This window comes from Malus domestica, chromosome 15 (genome assembly GCF_042453785.1).
Source record: "Malus domestica chromosome 15, GDT2T_hap1".
Lineage (NCBI taxonomy): Eukaryota > Viridiplantae > Streptophyta > Magnoliopsida > Rosales > Rosaceae > Malus > Malus domestica.
Window position 1 is genome coordinate 17,044,652 of NC_091675.1, and position 14,755 is coordinate 17,059,406.

The 14,755-nt window shown below is 38.7% G+C and overlaps 3 protein-coding genes across 4 annotated transcripts; 1 reads left to right on the forward strand and 2 right to left on the reverse strand.

The window, feature by feature from the left end:
* Window positions 1-331: 331 nt before the first annotated feature.
* Window positions 332-4,735, forward strand: LOC103400847 (protein PLASTID MOVEMENT IMPAIRED 1-RELATED 1-like). Of its 2 annotated transcripts, none has more exons than XM_008339534.4 (3): window positions 332-643; window positions 819-3,059; window positions 3,165-4,735. In XM_008339534.4, exons 2-3 carry the CDS (start codon window positions 856-858, stop codon window positions 4,318-4,320), a joined length of 3,360 nt encoding a protein of 1,119 aa, XP_008337756.3. In that variant the 5' UTR covers window positions 332-643; window positions 819-855; the 3' UTR covers window positions 4,321-4,735. The 2 variants fall into 2 exon arrangements, with proteins under 2 accessions (XP_008337756.3, XP_017178720.3); XM_017323231.3 differs by having other exon boundaries at window positions 334-622.
* Window positions 4,736-5,528: 793 nt separating this feature from the next.
* LOC103400846 (ankyrin repeat-containing protein BDA1-like) lies at window positions 5,529-8,451 on the reverse strand. The gene is made up of 2 exons (XM_029094697.2): window positions 7,474-8,451; window positions 5,529-7,012 (listed from the first exon to the last, which is right to left on the reverse strand). Exons 1-2 carry the CDS (start codon window positions 8,041-8,043, stop codon window positions 6,161-6,163), a joined length of 1,422 nt encoding a protein of 473 aa, XP_028950530.2. The 5' UTR covers window positions 8,044-8,451; the 3' UTR covers window positions 5,529-6,160.
* A 1,413-nt stretch (window positions 8,452-9,864) lies between these two features.
* On the reverse strand, window positions 9,865-14,389 carry LOC103400881 (PHD finger protein ALFIN-LIKE 5-like). The gene is made up of 3 exons (XM_029093806.2): window positions 14,254-14,389; window positions 11,305-11,337; window positions 9,865-10,366 (listed from the first exon to the last, which is right to left on the reverse strand). The coding sequence occupies exons 1-3, from the start codon at window positions 14,366-14,368 to the stop codon at window positions 10,116-10,118; spliced, it is 399 nt and encodes a 132-aa protein (XP_028949639.1). The 5' UTR covers window positions 14,369-14,389; the 3' UTR covers window positions 9,865-10,115.
* Window positions 14,390-14,755: the final 366 nt, after the last annotated feature.

Consider the following 14,755-nt stretch of genomic DNA (forward strand, 5'->3'; position numbering starts at 1 on the left):
TGTTAATAAATACAAAGAAATTACGGATTGGAATAATTCAAATACAAGTGTTTTAAGAAACAAAGTTAAATCAATAATCGAAATAATTCCTATACCCGTTTCTTGTGAATAAAAATGTCATATATTCGACCCCCAAATCTTAAATTTGTCTTTACAAGCTAATTTACAATCATATACCAAAATGAACCAGAAGAAGGAAAATAAACAAAAGAAAGAAGGACTAGAATAAAAGGATACAGAAAATATAGTGTAAGTAACTAAATACGATACAATTCCGGGGTCTCTTCTAAATTACAGACTCCTTTTATGTTTTGTTTTGTTTTTCGTTTGAAAGAGGCAGCGGCAATTCAAACAGAGAGACTCAGAGAGAGAGAGAGAGAGAGAGAGAGAGAGAGAGGGAGAGAGAGGGAGAGAGACTGACAGAGAGAGTTTGGGCGACAGAAAGGCTGCTCAGAAACCTCCGAAACTCTCTCTTTCTTTTGGATTTGGGATTTGGGATTTCGTTCCTTCCTCATCTTTAAATTCAAAATCTTCAACACCTTTCCCCAAAATTCCAGCTCGGAATTTCAAGCCGCGACTTGAATCGTGCAATTAAGGGGTTTGGTTGGTTCTCGATTCACCAGCAAGCTTCTAGCTCAATTCGGTAATTAAATTTTCACTCTTCATTAATTTCTAAATTCCAATTCTATTTTCAATTATTCGCAATTTCTGTGAGAAATTAGGATTCCCCAATTTAATTTGAATTCTCAAAATTTGCTCCTTTAGGTGGATTTGCAGAATTGGGTTTTGCTTAATTTTGATTGTTTTTTGTGTTTCAGTTTTGAATTTGGAAATTTGTGTGTAAAAAAGTAAACGATGTTGTCAAATTTGGAAGGTGGGAAGAAGAGGGGCGGAGATTCCGGTAATCGGAAATTGTTGAAAGAGATTGAGAGTATAAGCAAAGCCCTATATGTAGACAAAAAACCGCTTAAGAGTTCAATTCCGGCAGGGAGTAACCCGTCAATGTCTCTAGGGAGGAACCGTTTACCTGACCCGAAATCGAAAAATAAGTATGGTGGTGAAAACTTGTTAAACAAAGAGAAGAGGTCCTTTTGGAATTGGAAGCCCTTGAAGGCGATTACTCATATCCGAAACCGTAGGTTTAACTGCTGCTTTTCTCTTCAAGTCCATTCCATTGAAGGGTTGCCCTCCACTTTGAATGAGATTAGTCTATGTGTACATTGGAAGAGGCGGGATGGTATTTTCGTTACTCATCCGGCAAAGATTGTTCAAGGAACGGCAAAATTTGAAGAGAAGTTGACTCACACATGCTCAGTATATGGTAGTAGGAGTGGGCCCCACCATTCGGCAAAGTATGAGGCGAAGCATTTTTTGCTATATGCTTCTGTGTTTGGTGCACCAGAACTAGATTTGGGGAAGCATAGGATTGACCTCACGAGGCTGCTTCCCCTGACATTGGAGGAGTTAGAGGAGGAGAAAAGCTCAGGGAACTGGACGACGAGTTTCAAATTATCAGGAAAGGCTAAAGGTGGTTCATTGAATGTTAGTTTTGGGTATACAGTTCTTGAAGATAATCCCAGTGCGACAGGAAATAGCCAGAATGTTTCTGAAGCATTGACTTCGAGACACAATAACTCAAGTATAAGGCGTGCTGAAACTCTTCCTAATCAGCAGTCACAGGCCTTGTCTCAATCTGTAGAGGGCATAAAGGATCTTCATGAGGTTTTGCCAGTATCAAGGTCGGAACTTTCTAGTTCGGTAAACACACTTTATCAGAAATTTGATGAAGAAGAGAAGTCAGATACTCCAGTTGACAAGCATCTTGATCCCATAAAAAGGAGTTCTTTCCCATCACCTGATTCTGGTAAAGAAGTAGAAAATGAATGTGAAGACAATGAATTTTCCATAGTTGAACAGGGCATAGAATTACCATCAAAGGAACTGGCGGAATCAGAAGTTGTTACACAGGCTGCTGATGCTTCTCCAGCTGAAAGCCATTTTTCTGAAATCACCACTGGCGTACAGGTAGCAGTTGAAGATGAAGTTGAGCTTGAATCCCAGGCTGAGGAAAAGGGTCGTACCAATGACCTTGTGGTAAGTGAGTCCACTTCCAACAGAGATGCCTTATGCACCAAAGAATCACTCATGAAAGAGCTAGAGTCCGCTTTAGGTGTTGTATCCAATTTGGAGAGAGCAGCACTAGAATCTTCTCCTGAAGACCAAAGATGTTATGTGGAAGGGAAATTAGACTCGAAAAAAAATATGATGGGGAGGTCCCATAGCTTGGATGATGTTACAGAATCTGTTGCTAATGAGTTCTTGAGCATGCTAGGGATAGAGCATAGTCCATTTTCATTGAGTTCTGAGAGTGATCCCGAGTCTCCAAGAGAGCGTCTGCTAAGACAATTTGAGAAGGAAGCCCTTGCTGGAGGTTGTTCTTTGTTTGATTTTGATGCAGGCATCAGTGACCAAACAGACTATGGCTACACACCTTCAACTGAGTCTGGTTGGGAGAATTTATCTGATAGTTTTGATTTCTCGTCTGTGATTCAAGCTGCAGAGGAAGAGCATCAGATAGCAGCTCAGGCAGTAAAAAGTAAAGCAAAGGCGAAAATGTTGGAGGACTTGGAGACAGAAGCATTAATGCGGGAGTGGGGCTTAAATGAGATGGCCTTTCAACATTCTCCACCAAAAAGTTGTGCTAGTTTTGGAAGTTCAATGGATTTGCCTGCTGAAGAACCTTTTGAATTGCCTCCTCTTGGAGATGGGTTAGGTCCTTTTCTTCAGACAAAGAATGGAGGGTTTGTGCGGTCCATGAATCCCTCACTTTTCAGCGAGGCCAAAAGTGGCGGGAACTTGATCATGCAGGTTTCTAGTCCAGTTGTGGTACCGGCAGAAATGGGTTCTGGGGTAATGGAGATATTGCAGCATTTGGCATCAGTAGGAATTGAAAAGCTTTCTATGCAAGCAAATAAGTTAATGCCCTTGGAAGATATCACTGGAAAGACAATGGAGCAAGTAGCATGGGAAGCTGCACCTACTTTGGAAGGACCTCAGAGGTTTGTGCGTCTTGTTTGTACACTGGATTTTTTAGTTTGAAGTCCAAAACTTCCTCATCTTTGGTAAGTGTTGTTAACTTTATTGCATGTCGCTAAGTGTTGCAGGGAATTCGTGGTGCAGCATGAATCGGTTGGGCAGCATACATCCGATGGGCTAACAAGAGCTAAAGGAATTTCATCTGGGCCTAAGTCTAATAAGTTAAGTTCGAGCGCAGCTGGCAATGAGATGGGCTTAGAGTATGTCTCTTTAGAAGACCTTGCTCCTTTAGCCATGGATAAAATTGAAGCACTCTCAATTGAAGGGTTGAGGATACAAGCCGGGATGTCCGATGCAGATGCACCTTCAAACATCAGCGCACAGTCTGCTGCGGACATGTCAGCTCTCCAGGGCAAGGGTGTCAATGTTGGTGAATCCCTTGGTTTGGAAGGAGCTGCTGGGATGCAGTTGTTAGACATAAAAGACACTGGCAATGATGTTGACGGATTAATGGGCCTCTCATTAACTCTTGACGAATGGTTGAAACTTGATTCCGGTGAAATTGATGATGGTGATCATATTAGCGAACGGACTTCTCAAATCCTTGCGGCCCATCATGCAAACTCTTTGGACATGATTCGTGGAGGGTCAAGGGGAGAGAGAAGGCGTGGCAAAGGAGCTAGAAAGTGTGGCTTATTAGGGAACAATTTCACAGTAGCACTGATGGTGCAACTTCGTGATCCACTACGAAACTATGAACCTGTTGGAGCACCAATGCTTTCTCTTATTCAAGTGGAAAGAGTGTTTCTCCCACCGAAGCCAAGAATATACATCTCGGTTTCAGAACCGAGGAAGAATAATCAAGAGGATGAAGAGTCTGAGTCAGTGGGAAAAGAAGAAATAAAGGAGGAGATGAAAGATGAGAAATTGGCCGAAGTGGAAGCTATTCCTCAGTTTAGAATCACTGAAGTCCATGTTGCAGGTCTGAAAACCGAGCCGGATAAAAAGAAGCCATGGGGTACTGCAAACCAGAAGCAGTCCGGTTCCCGCTGGTTGCTTGCTAATGGAATGGGGAAAAGCAATAAGCATCCATTTATGAAGTCAAAAGCTGCTCCAAAATCTTCTGGCCCAGCAACGACAAAGGTGCAGCCTGGTGATACCTTGTGGAGCATCTCAGCACGCGTTCATGGTACTGGAGAAAAATGGAAGGAATTGGCGGCTCTAAATCCACATATAAGGAACCCAAACGTTATTTTCCCGAATGAGACTCTCAGATTAAGCTGAGTGGATGGTGAATCTCAAGGTGAACTTCGAATTTCAAATTGGGTAGTGCTTTTGTTCTTGTCATTATACAGCCGCATTGTGAAGAAATGAACGAATAAATATAAACAGGGCATTCCCTGGGAAGTTTGATGGCTGTGCTTGTGAGGTTCTTTCTTGTTGTCACATGAACATAGTTGATCGATAGGCAAGATGAGATGAAAGGGAAAAGGCAGTGTTGTATCTTCGTCTCTCCGTTGTAAATCCATGTTATGTAAGTATACGCTTGCAAGCATTGTAATGTATGCCCGTCTGAAGGCATTGTGTTCGATTCACAGCCGGCCGCGGGCGATATTTGTGTGCATAAGTGTCGTAGCTGTCCTTGGACCTTACTTGTTGGATTGTTTTGAGGGAAATGAACAGAAGTTTTTAAGGAAAACTAATGAAAATGGCTTGAAAACTTTGAGTTTTAAAATGTGTTGTAAGTAAATGGTACTAGGAGTGATTTTTTTAGAGTAAAAGTGTCATTTTCGTTAAAAGTAAATATTACTAAGAATGTTTCATTAAAACTCTCAAAGTTTTTATCACCGTGATTTAAGAGGAGTATTATTCGAAATTGAGTGCAAAGTTTCGAGACCCGATGAAGCAAGGCTAAAACAAGTTTTTAGTCCATACACCTTCGTCCATGAATGTTCAGTAGCATTGAATTTGGTCTATGTAGTTTGCAAAATTTTCCTCGAACTCATGTTTATTTCAATAAAACTACAAAGACGAAATGCAACGGGAAAAAATTATATTGAAGGAAAGTGAAAATCTGATAAATTGCGGGGACGGGTGTTGCAATTTAGCCAAAGAGGAAATACTTCCCGAAAGTGCAACATTTGTTTAGGCATATGTTCTTAAATGACACAGCAAGGAGGTGGCTAGACACGATTATTTGGTGTTGTTAACCATGTCCCCGGTCAGCTATATACACACACAGAGATTTTCACATTTCACCAATTTATCACATGGCAATAGTTGCATTTTTTAATTCCGTATTAAGTATTTGGTGGACAGTGACGTTAAATTTAGGTTGCATGAAAGACTAGAAGACAAAACATAATCATGATATATTCGTACTAACATAAGAGTTTTAAATCCATAGATTTCAAGAGATGAACTTCGGTCTAACTGTTTGACTAAAGCAACACTCACATTGGGTTGACTAACTTAAATCGACTCAATCAGAATTAAAAGAGCCTCGTACATTTATGAGAAGTGCCCTAAATCACAATCATCACTGTCATTTCCTTGATTTCAATCAAGGAACAATAATTGTATATAAAAATACAGAAATAAGGAATTACACAAATCACATTCAAATCAAGGCTCAAGAACTCCTTTCCAACCAAACATCCCATAAGACAGCCAAAACCCTACATCTCCAAAGGATATCTTCTTCTGAAAAATTTACAAGGACAGAAGACAGAACGCAAAACACAGAACAGCATGCCGTCTCCGAGCCACGAGGATTCGATTCGTGACCTGCACAATTTGAAAGGCAGCATACAGTGTACTTTTATTAACAGAGGAATAGATGTACAAGACCGGAGAGTTTACCCCTTCCAAGTTCCAACCCAAATCATCAGATAAGAAAGGCTACAACTACAGTATCTTCATCCAAATTTGCTGCTAGAAAACAGACCTTCACGCGTCCGATCATATGTTCCATAAAGCTCCAGACCAAAACTTTCTCGGATACTAGTTTGGCACCCCATATCAGAACCAGATACCACGCCCAGATTAATGAATTCAGTGTTAAATGCATCTGCAATACTGCAAAGACGAGTTGCAAAGCCATAGAAAAGTGAGAGTCGTTCACTTAATCCTCAGTTCTCACCTCTTCAAGTTCATCGTCTACCTCTTTTGGCTTAATATAACCGTACTTTCTGAGAATCCATAGATTCATACGAATAACATTGCCAAAGAACACAACCACCATTAAAGTCAACCATGTCAAAACTGATATCTCGGTTACCTTACGTAACATGATTTGCACATTTTCGTCATTAGGTGACATATGACGGAGAGTGATGAAATAAGTTATTACTAGTGTTGTGACGGCAACCCACATTATGACCATTTGTATCCACATCCATCTCCTCCGTTTGATAGGTAGCCCGCTAACGAGCAGAAGAATTATGCTTAGGGATGTGAGGAAAGAGATTGTGTTAAAAATCATGAATAGACCATACTCTTTTCCCTGCTTAGTTGCCATGACAGATGTTCCTACGGTGTGAGGACTCGCCACAGGGTTGCCATTTTCGTCGACTTGCAGGTCATCCTGCCAAAAACCTCCCGGCGGGGTTATTGCAGCTTGGAAGGCAACAGTTGCAAGGAGAGATGCCACCACCATCAATGAACTTCTCTTCCTACCAAGCCAATCAGTAGGTTTCTTGTTCCCAGCCGGTTTCATAGAAACACTCACTCTCGAGGACAATGCTGAGCCTCGATGTCTTGAAATCTGACGCTCTTTAGTTGGAGCACGAACCCAGTCCTGCGCAATGTTACGTACATCCTTTGCACTCTGAGCCCCAGCACCTCGAAGAGAATCCTCAATCTCCATATCCCTCAAATCTCTAGGACTCTGCATCAGAATGTCTAAGGCGGTAGCGCTGTTTGCATTCAACGCATTCACGTTCACGCCGGTTTTAAACAGCAAGAATTTGGTAATCTGCACAAATTCAAAACACCCTTTTGTAAAGAAAATGCAACTAACACGAATTCAGTCCCTTTTAAGAGATGCTCATCAGTAGGAAAAGATATAAATCCATTTATAATAAGCCAATTTCTACACTTTATTAGTATCAGTAGTTTCTAAATGCTACATATTAATGTTTCGGATACGAGTTCTAGTTGAACATTGAAACGCCTTTCCGCCTTGGTATGATTGGAATGGATAAGTTTCCGTTACGACTAATCCATGTTCTGCCTTCAACTCAGACAAGATTTGGAATTCGACTTCCATTTCTTGCATCAAACATACATTAATCCTAGTGAATTATCCAATTCAGACACCAAATGAGACTTAAAGTACCTTCTTTTGCCCCCTAATCCATAACCATTGAGCTAGCTAATATCAGTGGCGCTCAAGCGTTAATCAGTTAGTAAGTTAATACGATTCAAATTGCGTACCTCGGTTTGCTTCTTGGCCACGGCAATATGCAAAACAGTGTTACCATCACAATCCTTCCAATTCACAAAATCATCATCACTCCCGGCTGCCTCGACCAAAACCTTCAACCCCTCCAACCGGTTACACCCAACGCACAAGTGCAGCGCCGTCTCGCCTCGGTCGGTCAACGCCCGAGTCGACTCATTCCCAACTCGGACCAACTCTCTCATTACTTTAACCCGCCCCTTGGCGGCCGCTACGTGGAGCGCCGTCCTCCCGTCTCCGTTCCTCACCGCACACGCCCCCGGATCGGCCAGAACCAGCTCCTTCACAATCTCCGCGTGCCCCTTCGACGCTGCCACGTGTAGAGGCGTTGACCCATGCGAGTCCAGCTCGGAGGCCAGCTCGGGGTTGCGGCTCAGTAACTCGGTAACAAAACCCAGGTGACCCAGCATTGAAGCTACGTGAAGCGGCGTCTCGGAGACGCAGGAGACTAAAGCTCTGTCGAGAACAAGTGGGTCTTCTGCGATCAGATCTTTAAGCGCCGCAGTGTCTCCCGCCATGGCTGCATCCAGAAGCTTCTTGTCCATCTTCTCCGCTCGTTTCTCTCTTCTGGGTGAGCTGAAAAGTTGTCAAGCTTCAAGCTTTTGCAGCCATGGAGTCGTATAATATATATTTAGATCTCAATGGATGTGGTAGTGCGAAAGCCACTGCTGAATAAATTAAAAAAAATGAAAACCCAGAAACAAAAAATAATATATTTTGCCTGCAGAAATTGACCAAAAGATCTAAAGTTGAAATTTTTATTTGTATTGGTCAGATTAAATATGAAATTTGAAATTTGAAATTTGACATTTGACATTTGACATTTGATTGGTGTTTTAAAGAGAGAGAGGATGCCTTGCTTAGGTCAAACGTTATCAGGTGGAGCAGGAGGGCATTTGGGACCCTTTGGAATGGAAGCTTCAACTTTTGGTGTTTGCCCTCTATTGTGAGCTTTTCTTGTTTTCGTCTATCTTGGACTCAAGCTTTTTTGCCCTTAATTTCCAGTCAATCAATCTTTGATTAAGAATTCATTTATTTCTGTACGCTATGATTCAACTCCAACTAATTCTATGATGGTGAGTGGGTCAAGTAGATTAGATTGGTCAATAGAATTATTTGTGTTTGATTCTTTTTTAAGTTTCTACACACTGTTGACGTTAAACGTTATTTATAAGAGATAATGCTAGTTGTTTGTGTAATTCGTCTTTTTACTCATTCATTTTTACCTTCCGCACACTCCTTTCAATTTTCAGTCGTCATATCGAATGAATTGAAGAATATTAAAATATAAAAATTAAAAAGAGCACGAGAAGCATTACATATGAAGGAAAAAGATTTGTGATCGTGACCGTTTATTGTACATCGTGCGGTCAGTTCTTGTTAGGTACTATTTATATTTAATTTTAAATTTTAAATTTTAAAATGATTTTTGACCGCACGATATAGGATGAACGGTCACAATCACAGAATCCCTAGGAGAAGGATCGGGCGAGGACCTTTTCCACTTATGAAGACCAAATGTAGTCAAATGGGCGAGTTCATGATCTAACCCCTAGTGCAAGCAACTGTTACAAGGTCAAAATTGAATCAACAAAAGTATATGAATTCAAGAAAACCAAAATTTAATCAATTAAAAATAATTGAAACGTAATATTCCCCTAATTGAAGACAAATAAATTCTCTTTAGCACATCGTCAAGAGTGTGCTGATAACGTGTTGTGGCCTATATTTAACTGACATGGGAAGGAGAGCCGGCGACAAAGGGCGACGAGAGTGGAGAATAGATCAAAATCCTCTGTACTTGAGGTAGTATGTTTTCAGGCAAAAGACGATCGTAATCGGAAGCACTAATTAAATCTTGTTTCTAGTTGGTTAAATAGACATATAAGAGAAATTCATTTTACCCCTTTAGAGCTTGACTTAGGCCTATGGATGCTATTATTTGAAACTGATGACTTCTCCTTTGACTGTCTCTTTGCGATGACTGCCATAACCTCGAAGATAGATGGCAGATCATTCATCATATTGAAGAGACGTTCCCTGCACCAAAATTTGCAATGAACCTAGTTAGGCTATGCACACTAAATTCTGATAACTGCAGGGTTCCCTTAGTGAAAGTCCCTTTGATCCAAAATCCATTCAGATGCACATGTTGCGTTTTAAACAACAGCTCTGACCCGATTGATCTGGCTATCTAAATCGGCGTTAAATCCTACCCCCACCCTCAAAATGAATCCGCGCCATCTCTAGGCATCCTAGCACACGTCAACAATCAATTTGTGCATTGTTCGCATTTTCTACTGAGAGAATACCCAACCAGAAAGTTCACTAATATTACCCTGCATGACAGGTACAACAAAGGCAAATATATACGATTCTTGATTTAAAATTCAATTTGGTGCGTTGATATTGTTTTACAATTTCATTGAAGTTTAAATCCCCATTTCTATAAGTTCTAAATCCCACATGCTGAATTTGAACCCTCTTCAGAACTTACAACAACTTCATTTCTTGAGATTTGACAACACTAACAATAGGCAAAAGATCAGCGACAACAAGAGCAACTTCAAAACAACCTTAGTTTTCATGCATATAGAAATAAAAGCATCAGACACACTCAAGAAGGGAGATCTGCATACCTTTCAGTATTGTCAAAACCGAATCTGGCACCAAAGTATAAGGCCACCGAAAGCAACCATGCATCACTGTGCACAGCTACCAGAGACAACCAGTCTCTTTCTTGCATTCCATCTCTGGCAAAGTTGATGCCCAAAGCAGGTTCCGGGAGCTCTGGAGGAACTTCTTCAGCAGGTAGATTAACCTCCCATTCTTCATTCGGGAATCCATACAAACAAAGATTCACCATGTCTGAAACATTGACCAATCAATTACCAATTAGTTAAACACAATAATAAGCATCCATCATAAGGACCACAGAGAGTGTTAAGAACTTGCACGGAAACGTTTACAATATAGAAACACCAAATTAGAAAATAATGCAATGCGAAAGCATAAGAGCAACTGCCAACGGAAACATTCAACGATGTTCCAGTTCCGATGACAAAAACCAGAAAAAAAATGTAGTGAATGCTCTTTCTAGCAGTTATATCTTCACTACATGCAGGATTCAATCAAATGCAACAAATTTTCTAACTAGATCCAAGTTAAATGACCCCAGAAGGTAGGTTTTTGAAACGCGATTACGAAATTAGTACTCTCACCCAAATAAGGAAACCACAGAAACCTATGTCTTTCATCTCAACACAACCAAATCGTAAGCATCACGTAAAAATGATGGACGAAAAACGAAACAAAAAAGCAAAGAGAACAAAGCTAATGGGGCAACCTAAGCATTTTTTTTAGTACATTGATATTTTTACACTAGGGGGAGAGGGAGTTCGGCTAAGCCACATAATGAGAAACCTAATTTGGTATCGAATTTGCCATCCACGAGATTCGAACCTAAGACCTCCTACTTCCAAGTGAAAAGGATACCACCAAATCGTAGTACTGAGTGGCAGCAACCTAAGCATTTAAAAAAGGGAGTTTGATACCAATTTATTGCCACATTCTTTAGTGTAAATATGTTGTTCTATCAAAAACAAAAGGGAGGACCAGAAATAAAAGATTCAAGTTCTAAAACTAGAAAGAAAAAAAGAAGAAGTTAGAAAGCAATAATTTTATGTAGTATTAATTTATAGTGAACAAATTTAATAAAATTGAAGGGCCATGGACACAAAGGTAAAACAGTAATTAAACAAAAAAAATTGACCAAAAAAAAAAGACAACAGAGAGAGCCCTCTCACCAGGATCGCATTGCTGGTAAAAATCCTCAACATCTGCACAAAATAAACAAATAAATAAATACAAGAAGAAACAAAGTTAGTAAAATGAGGAAAATATTTGGGAAATTTGGAAAAATAACCAAATTTTAGACCCTGTATAGAATTATAATCATTATTTTAATTGGGAATTGTTATTGGCACTCCAAAAATCTCATTCTACAATCCAAACTTTCCATATTTGAAAAGAAAATTACACTTGTGAGGAGTGTAGAATGAGATTTTTGGAGTGCCAATAACACTTCCCTTTTAATTTTAAGATAATTATAACCAAAACTTGATGTAAAATTATTAATATACCCTTAATACTAGGGTTTCTCATAACAACCACAACACAACCTTTAAACTACCTTAAAATGTTGAGGATTACTGCAGGTTGAGACCACTGAATTATAGAGGTGCAGACATATTGGCTTTCTCTTTAATTAGCAGGACAAGCTATGAGAATGTTCTTTAGAAGGTACTAATTCCATGGCTAATTATTATTTTTTAATTAGATACTTAGATTTGGTGCTTCACTAACTAAATTGCATATATTCCGATATATTTTTTGCAGTGGATGAAGAAAGAATACGAAATTGCATTTACAAAGTGAATAGTGAAAACAAAAAAGTATTGAATATTAATTTCTCATTTTAAGATGGGAACTATTATTAGCACTCCAAAAATTTCATTTTACACTCCTTACAAATGTATTTTTCTTTCTAATTATAGAAAGTTTGGAGTGCGAAATGAGATTTTTTGAGTACTAATAACAATTCCCTTTAAGATAGTTTAAAAGTTTGTTTTGGTTGTTGTGAGAAACTCTAATATTAAGGGTATATTAGTACTTTTACATCAAGTTTTGGTTATAATTATCATCAAATTAAAATGGTGGCTATAATTCCATATCAGGTCTAAAATTTGGTTATTTTTTCAAATTTCCCAAAACATTTAGGGGTGTAGTCAATTTAGGATTTGATAGGATTTTAATAAACTTTAAAATTCAGGTGTAGTCAATTAAATTTTAAAAGAGGATTTTAAAATACTTTGAAATCATAGTGTAGTTAATTTAAGATTTAAGAAGATTCTGAAGAATACATTCAAATCCAGCGGTAGTCAATTAAGATTTTAAAAAGTCCATTCAAATATGTAGGTATTCAAAACGTCATGGATTTTGAGAGATTTCTTTTAGTAAAGGATTTTGTAGGATTTGGGAGTGAATTTTATGCATAACAAAGGTTACAAAGAATCTCATCTCCCCCTAGGATTTCTTTTCAAACTTCAATTTGATTTTTCTCTCCTAAGCCGATATAAGCACCAAACTGAACTCTGAGACCTTTCTTCTTCATTGTGTTCTTGGTGTAGACATCGAAATTTCGATGAAATAAATGTTTACAAACGCATTAAAGTTTCAACGTGCCAGGGTATACGTGACATGCGCCACGTGTCTCATAAATTGTACACATGACGTGTGACTCAACAAAATCGGATGAGTCATCAAGAACGACATGTGTCAACACTTGGCAGAAATGAATTATTTGATTTTAATTTAATTAAATCAAATGTTAATTGATGAAGTCAAATCACGAACCGGCCCACTAATCGAGTCATGGTTCTTTTGTCAATTAATCAAGCCCACAATCAAGGCCAAATCCATCCGTAGTCAAAGCTTGGAGAGTCTATAAATAGGAGGCTCCAAGACAAAGAAAGAGGTCCATAAATCATTTCACACCTAGACGCTGAAGTTTTGAAATTCTGAAACTCTCAAGCACTCAAACCCCTAAAACACTCAAACACTCAGGAAGGCTCAAAAAACCCTTCTTGTTCTTCGTCAAATCCCATGAAGAACCACCAACACCCTTATAAGTGTTGGTTCCTCCATTACCAAGAGCCAAAACCTTGCGGCATTCGTTCATACAAGATCAAGTCATCACGACCCTTGGATCAACAACACTACACATCTACACAGTTCGGAGATCAAATCAGAAGATCAAGTTGTAAAGAGATTGTAACCCTAAATTTACATTAATACAAATTTATTTTGTATAGGTGTTCTTGTATCATTTGTTACAAGAAATTCGTGTTTACACTTGGGTCCCACTCTTTCTTGTTATGCATCTGTTAAGTGATCAATTTCCCTTTTTTTTTAATAGATGATTTTTCTGAAGATTATGGTTTGTGGGATTTTCTCCTTTGATTTCAAAATCTGTTTGTGAATAGCATGAGGTTTTTTGTTGCGTAAAAAGTATGAAGGTTTTGTTGTTGATTTTGTTGGGTTTATCGCTGGTGTTGTGCTTCTGATATTGAATGTGCTTTCACTGGTAATTTCCCATTTCTCTCTCTGTCTAGTTGTATCGATTCATTCTTGTGGGGTTTTCGAAATCAAGATTTGCATGTGAATGAGAGATGTAACTGAGAGGCATTTCTTTGTGTGAAAGCTCTATATAATTGCCCATAAAACATTTGACAAAAATAGCATAAGAGGGAGGGGACTGGATGAAAAATGGTTGCTGTGACAGTTTGATTAGATTTATGACTTAGGTTTTGACCAAAAAAAAAATTATGACCTAGGCACATTTATTACTATTTAATCTATTTGACGGTCAAGATTAAGCATTGTATAAGTCCATCAAAATTCATAGAAATATGTTATACGAATCCTCTTAAATCTTCCAAGAAGTCTACATAATCCTATGAAATATTAATCAATTAGAATTGCCCAAAAGGTCCAATAAACATACATTATTGGATCTTTTGAATAACACTCAAGAAGATTTTATGAAAATTTTAAAAAAAAATCTATTAAAATCTTCTGAAATTCAAATTGACTACCCGCCCTAACAAAACGTCAAAATATTAACTGACAAAAGTTAAAAATTAACATAAAATAAAATAAATATTAACAAGTAAATTAAGAAAAGAGAGAGAGACCAGTGGTGAGAGCTTTGATCAAGGCAGCACGACGGCCCTTGAAGTCGGTGAAAACCTCCTCCACAGTGCGCGGGCTGTACGCTGCTGTTTCTCCTCCTACTACTTCCATCACCATGTCCGTACACTCTCTTCCCTCCCTCTCTCCCTCCCTCCTCCTCAGAGCTTACTTGAGTTTAGAAAATATAAGAAAGCCGGAAGGAAGGTGGGGGTAGAATGGTAAATGGGTTGAGTTGCCACATCGTAATTACTGATTTATTTAATCATTTTATTTATGGAGAAGCGACGGCGCAGAAAGACACACCAAAACCCAATTAAATAAAATAAATAAAAATACAAAAAGAAATTTCTTTAAATTTGAGGCGTGGCTAATTAGCCAGGAGTTTTTACGCTAAAAACTGTGGTCCACATAGGATAAATTTGCTATGTTTTTTTGTTGTTGTTTAACAAAATATTAAGACCAAGCGATTTGGGGAGGAATAATCAAACATAGGACATAGGATGA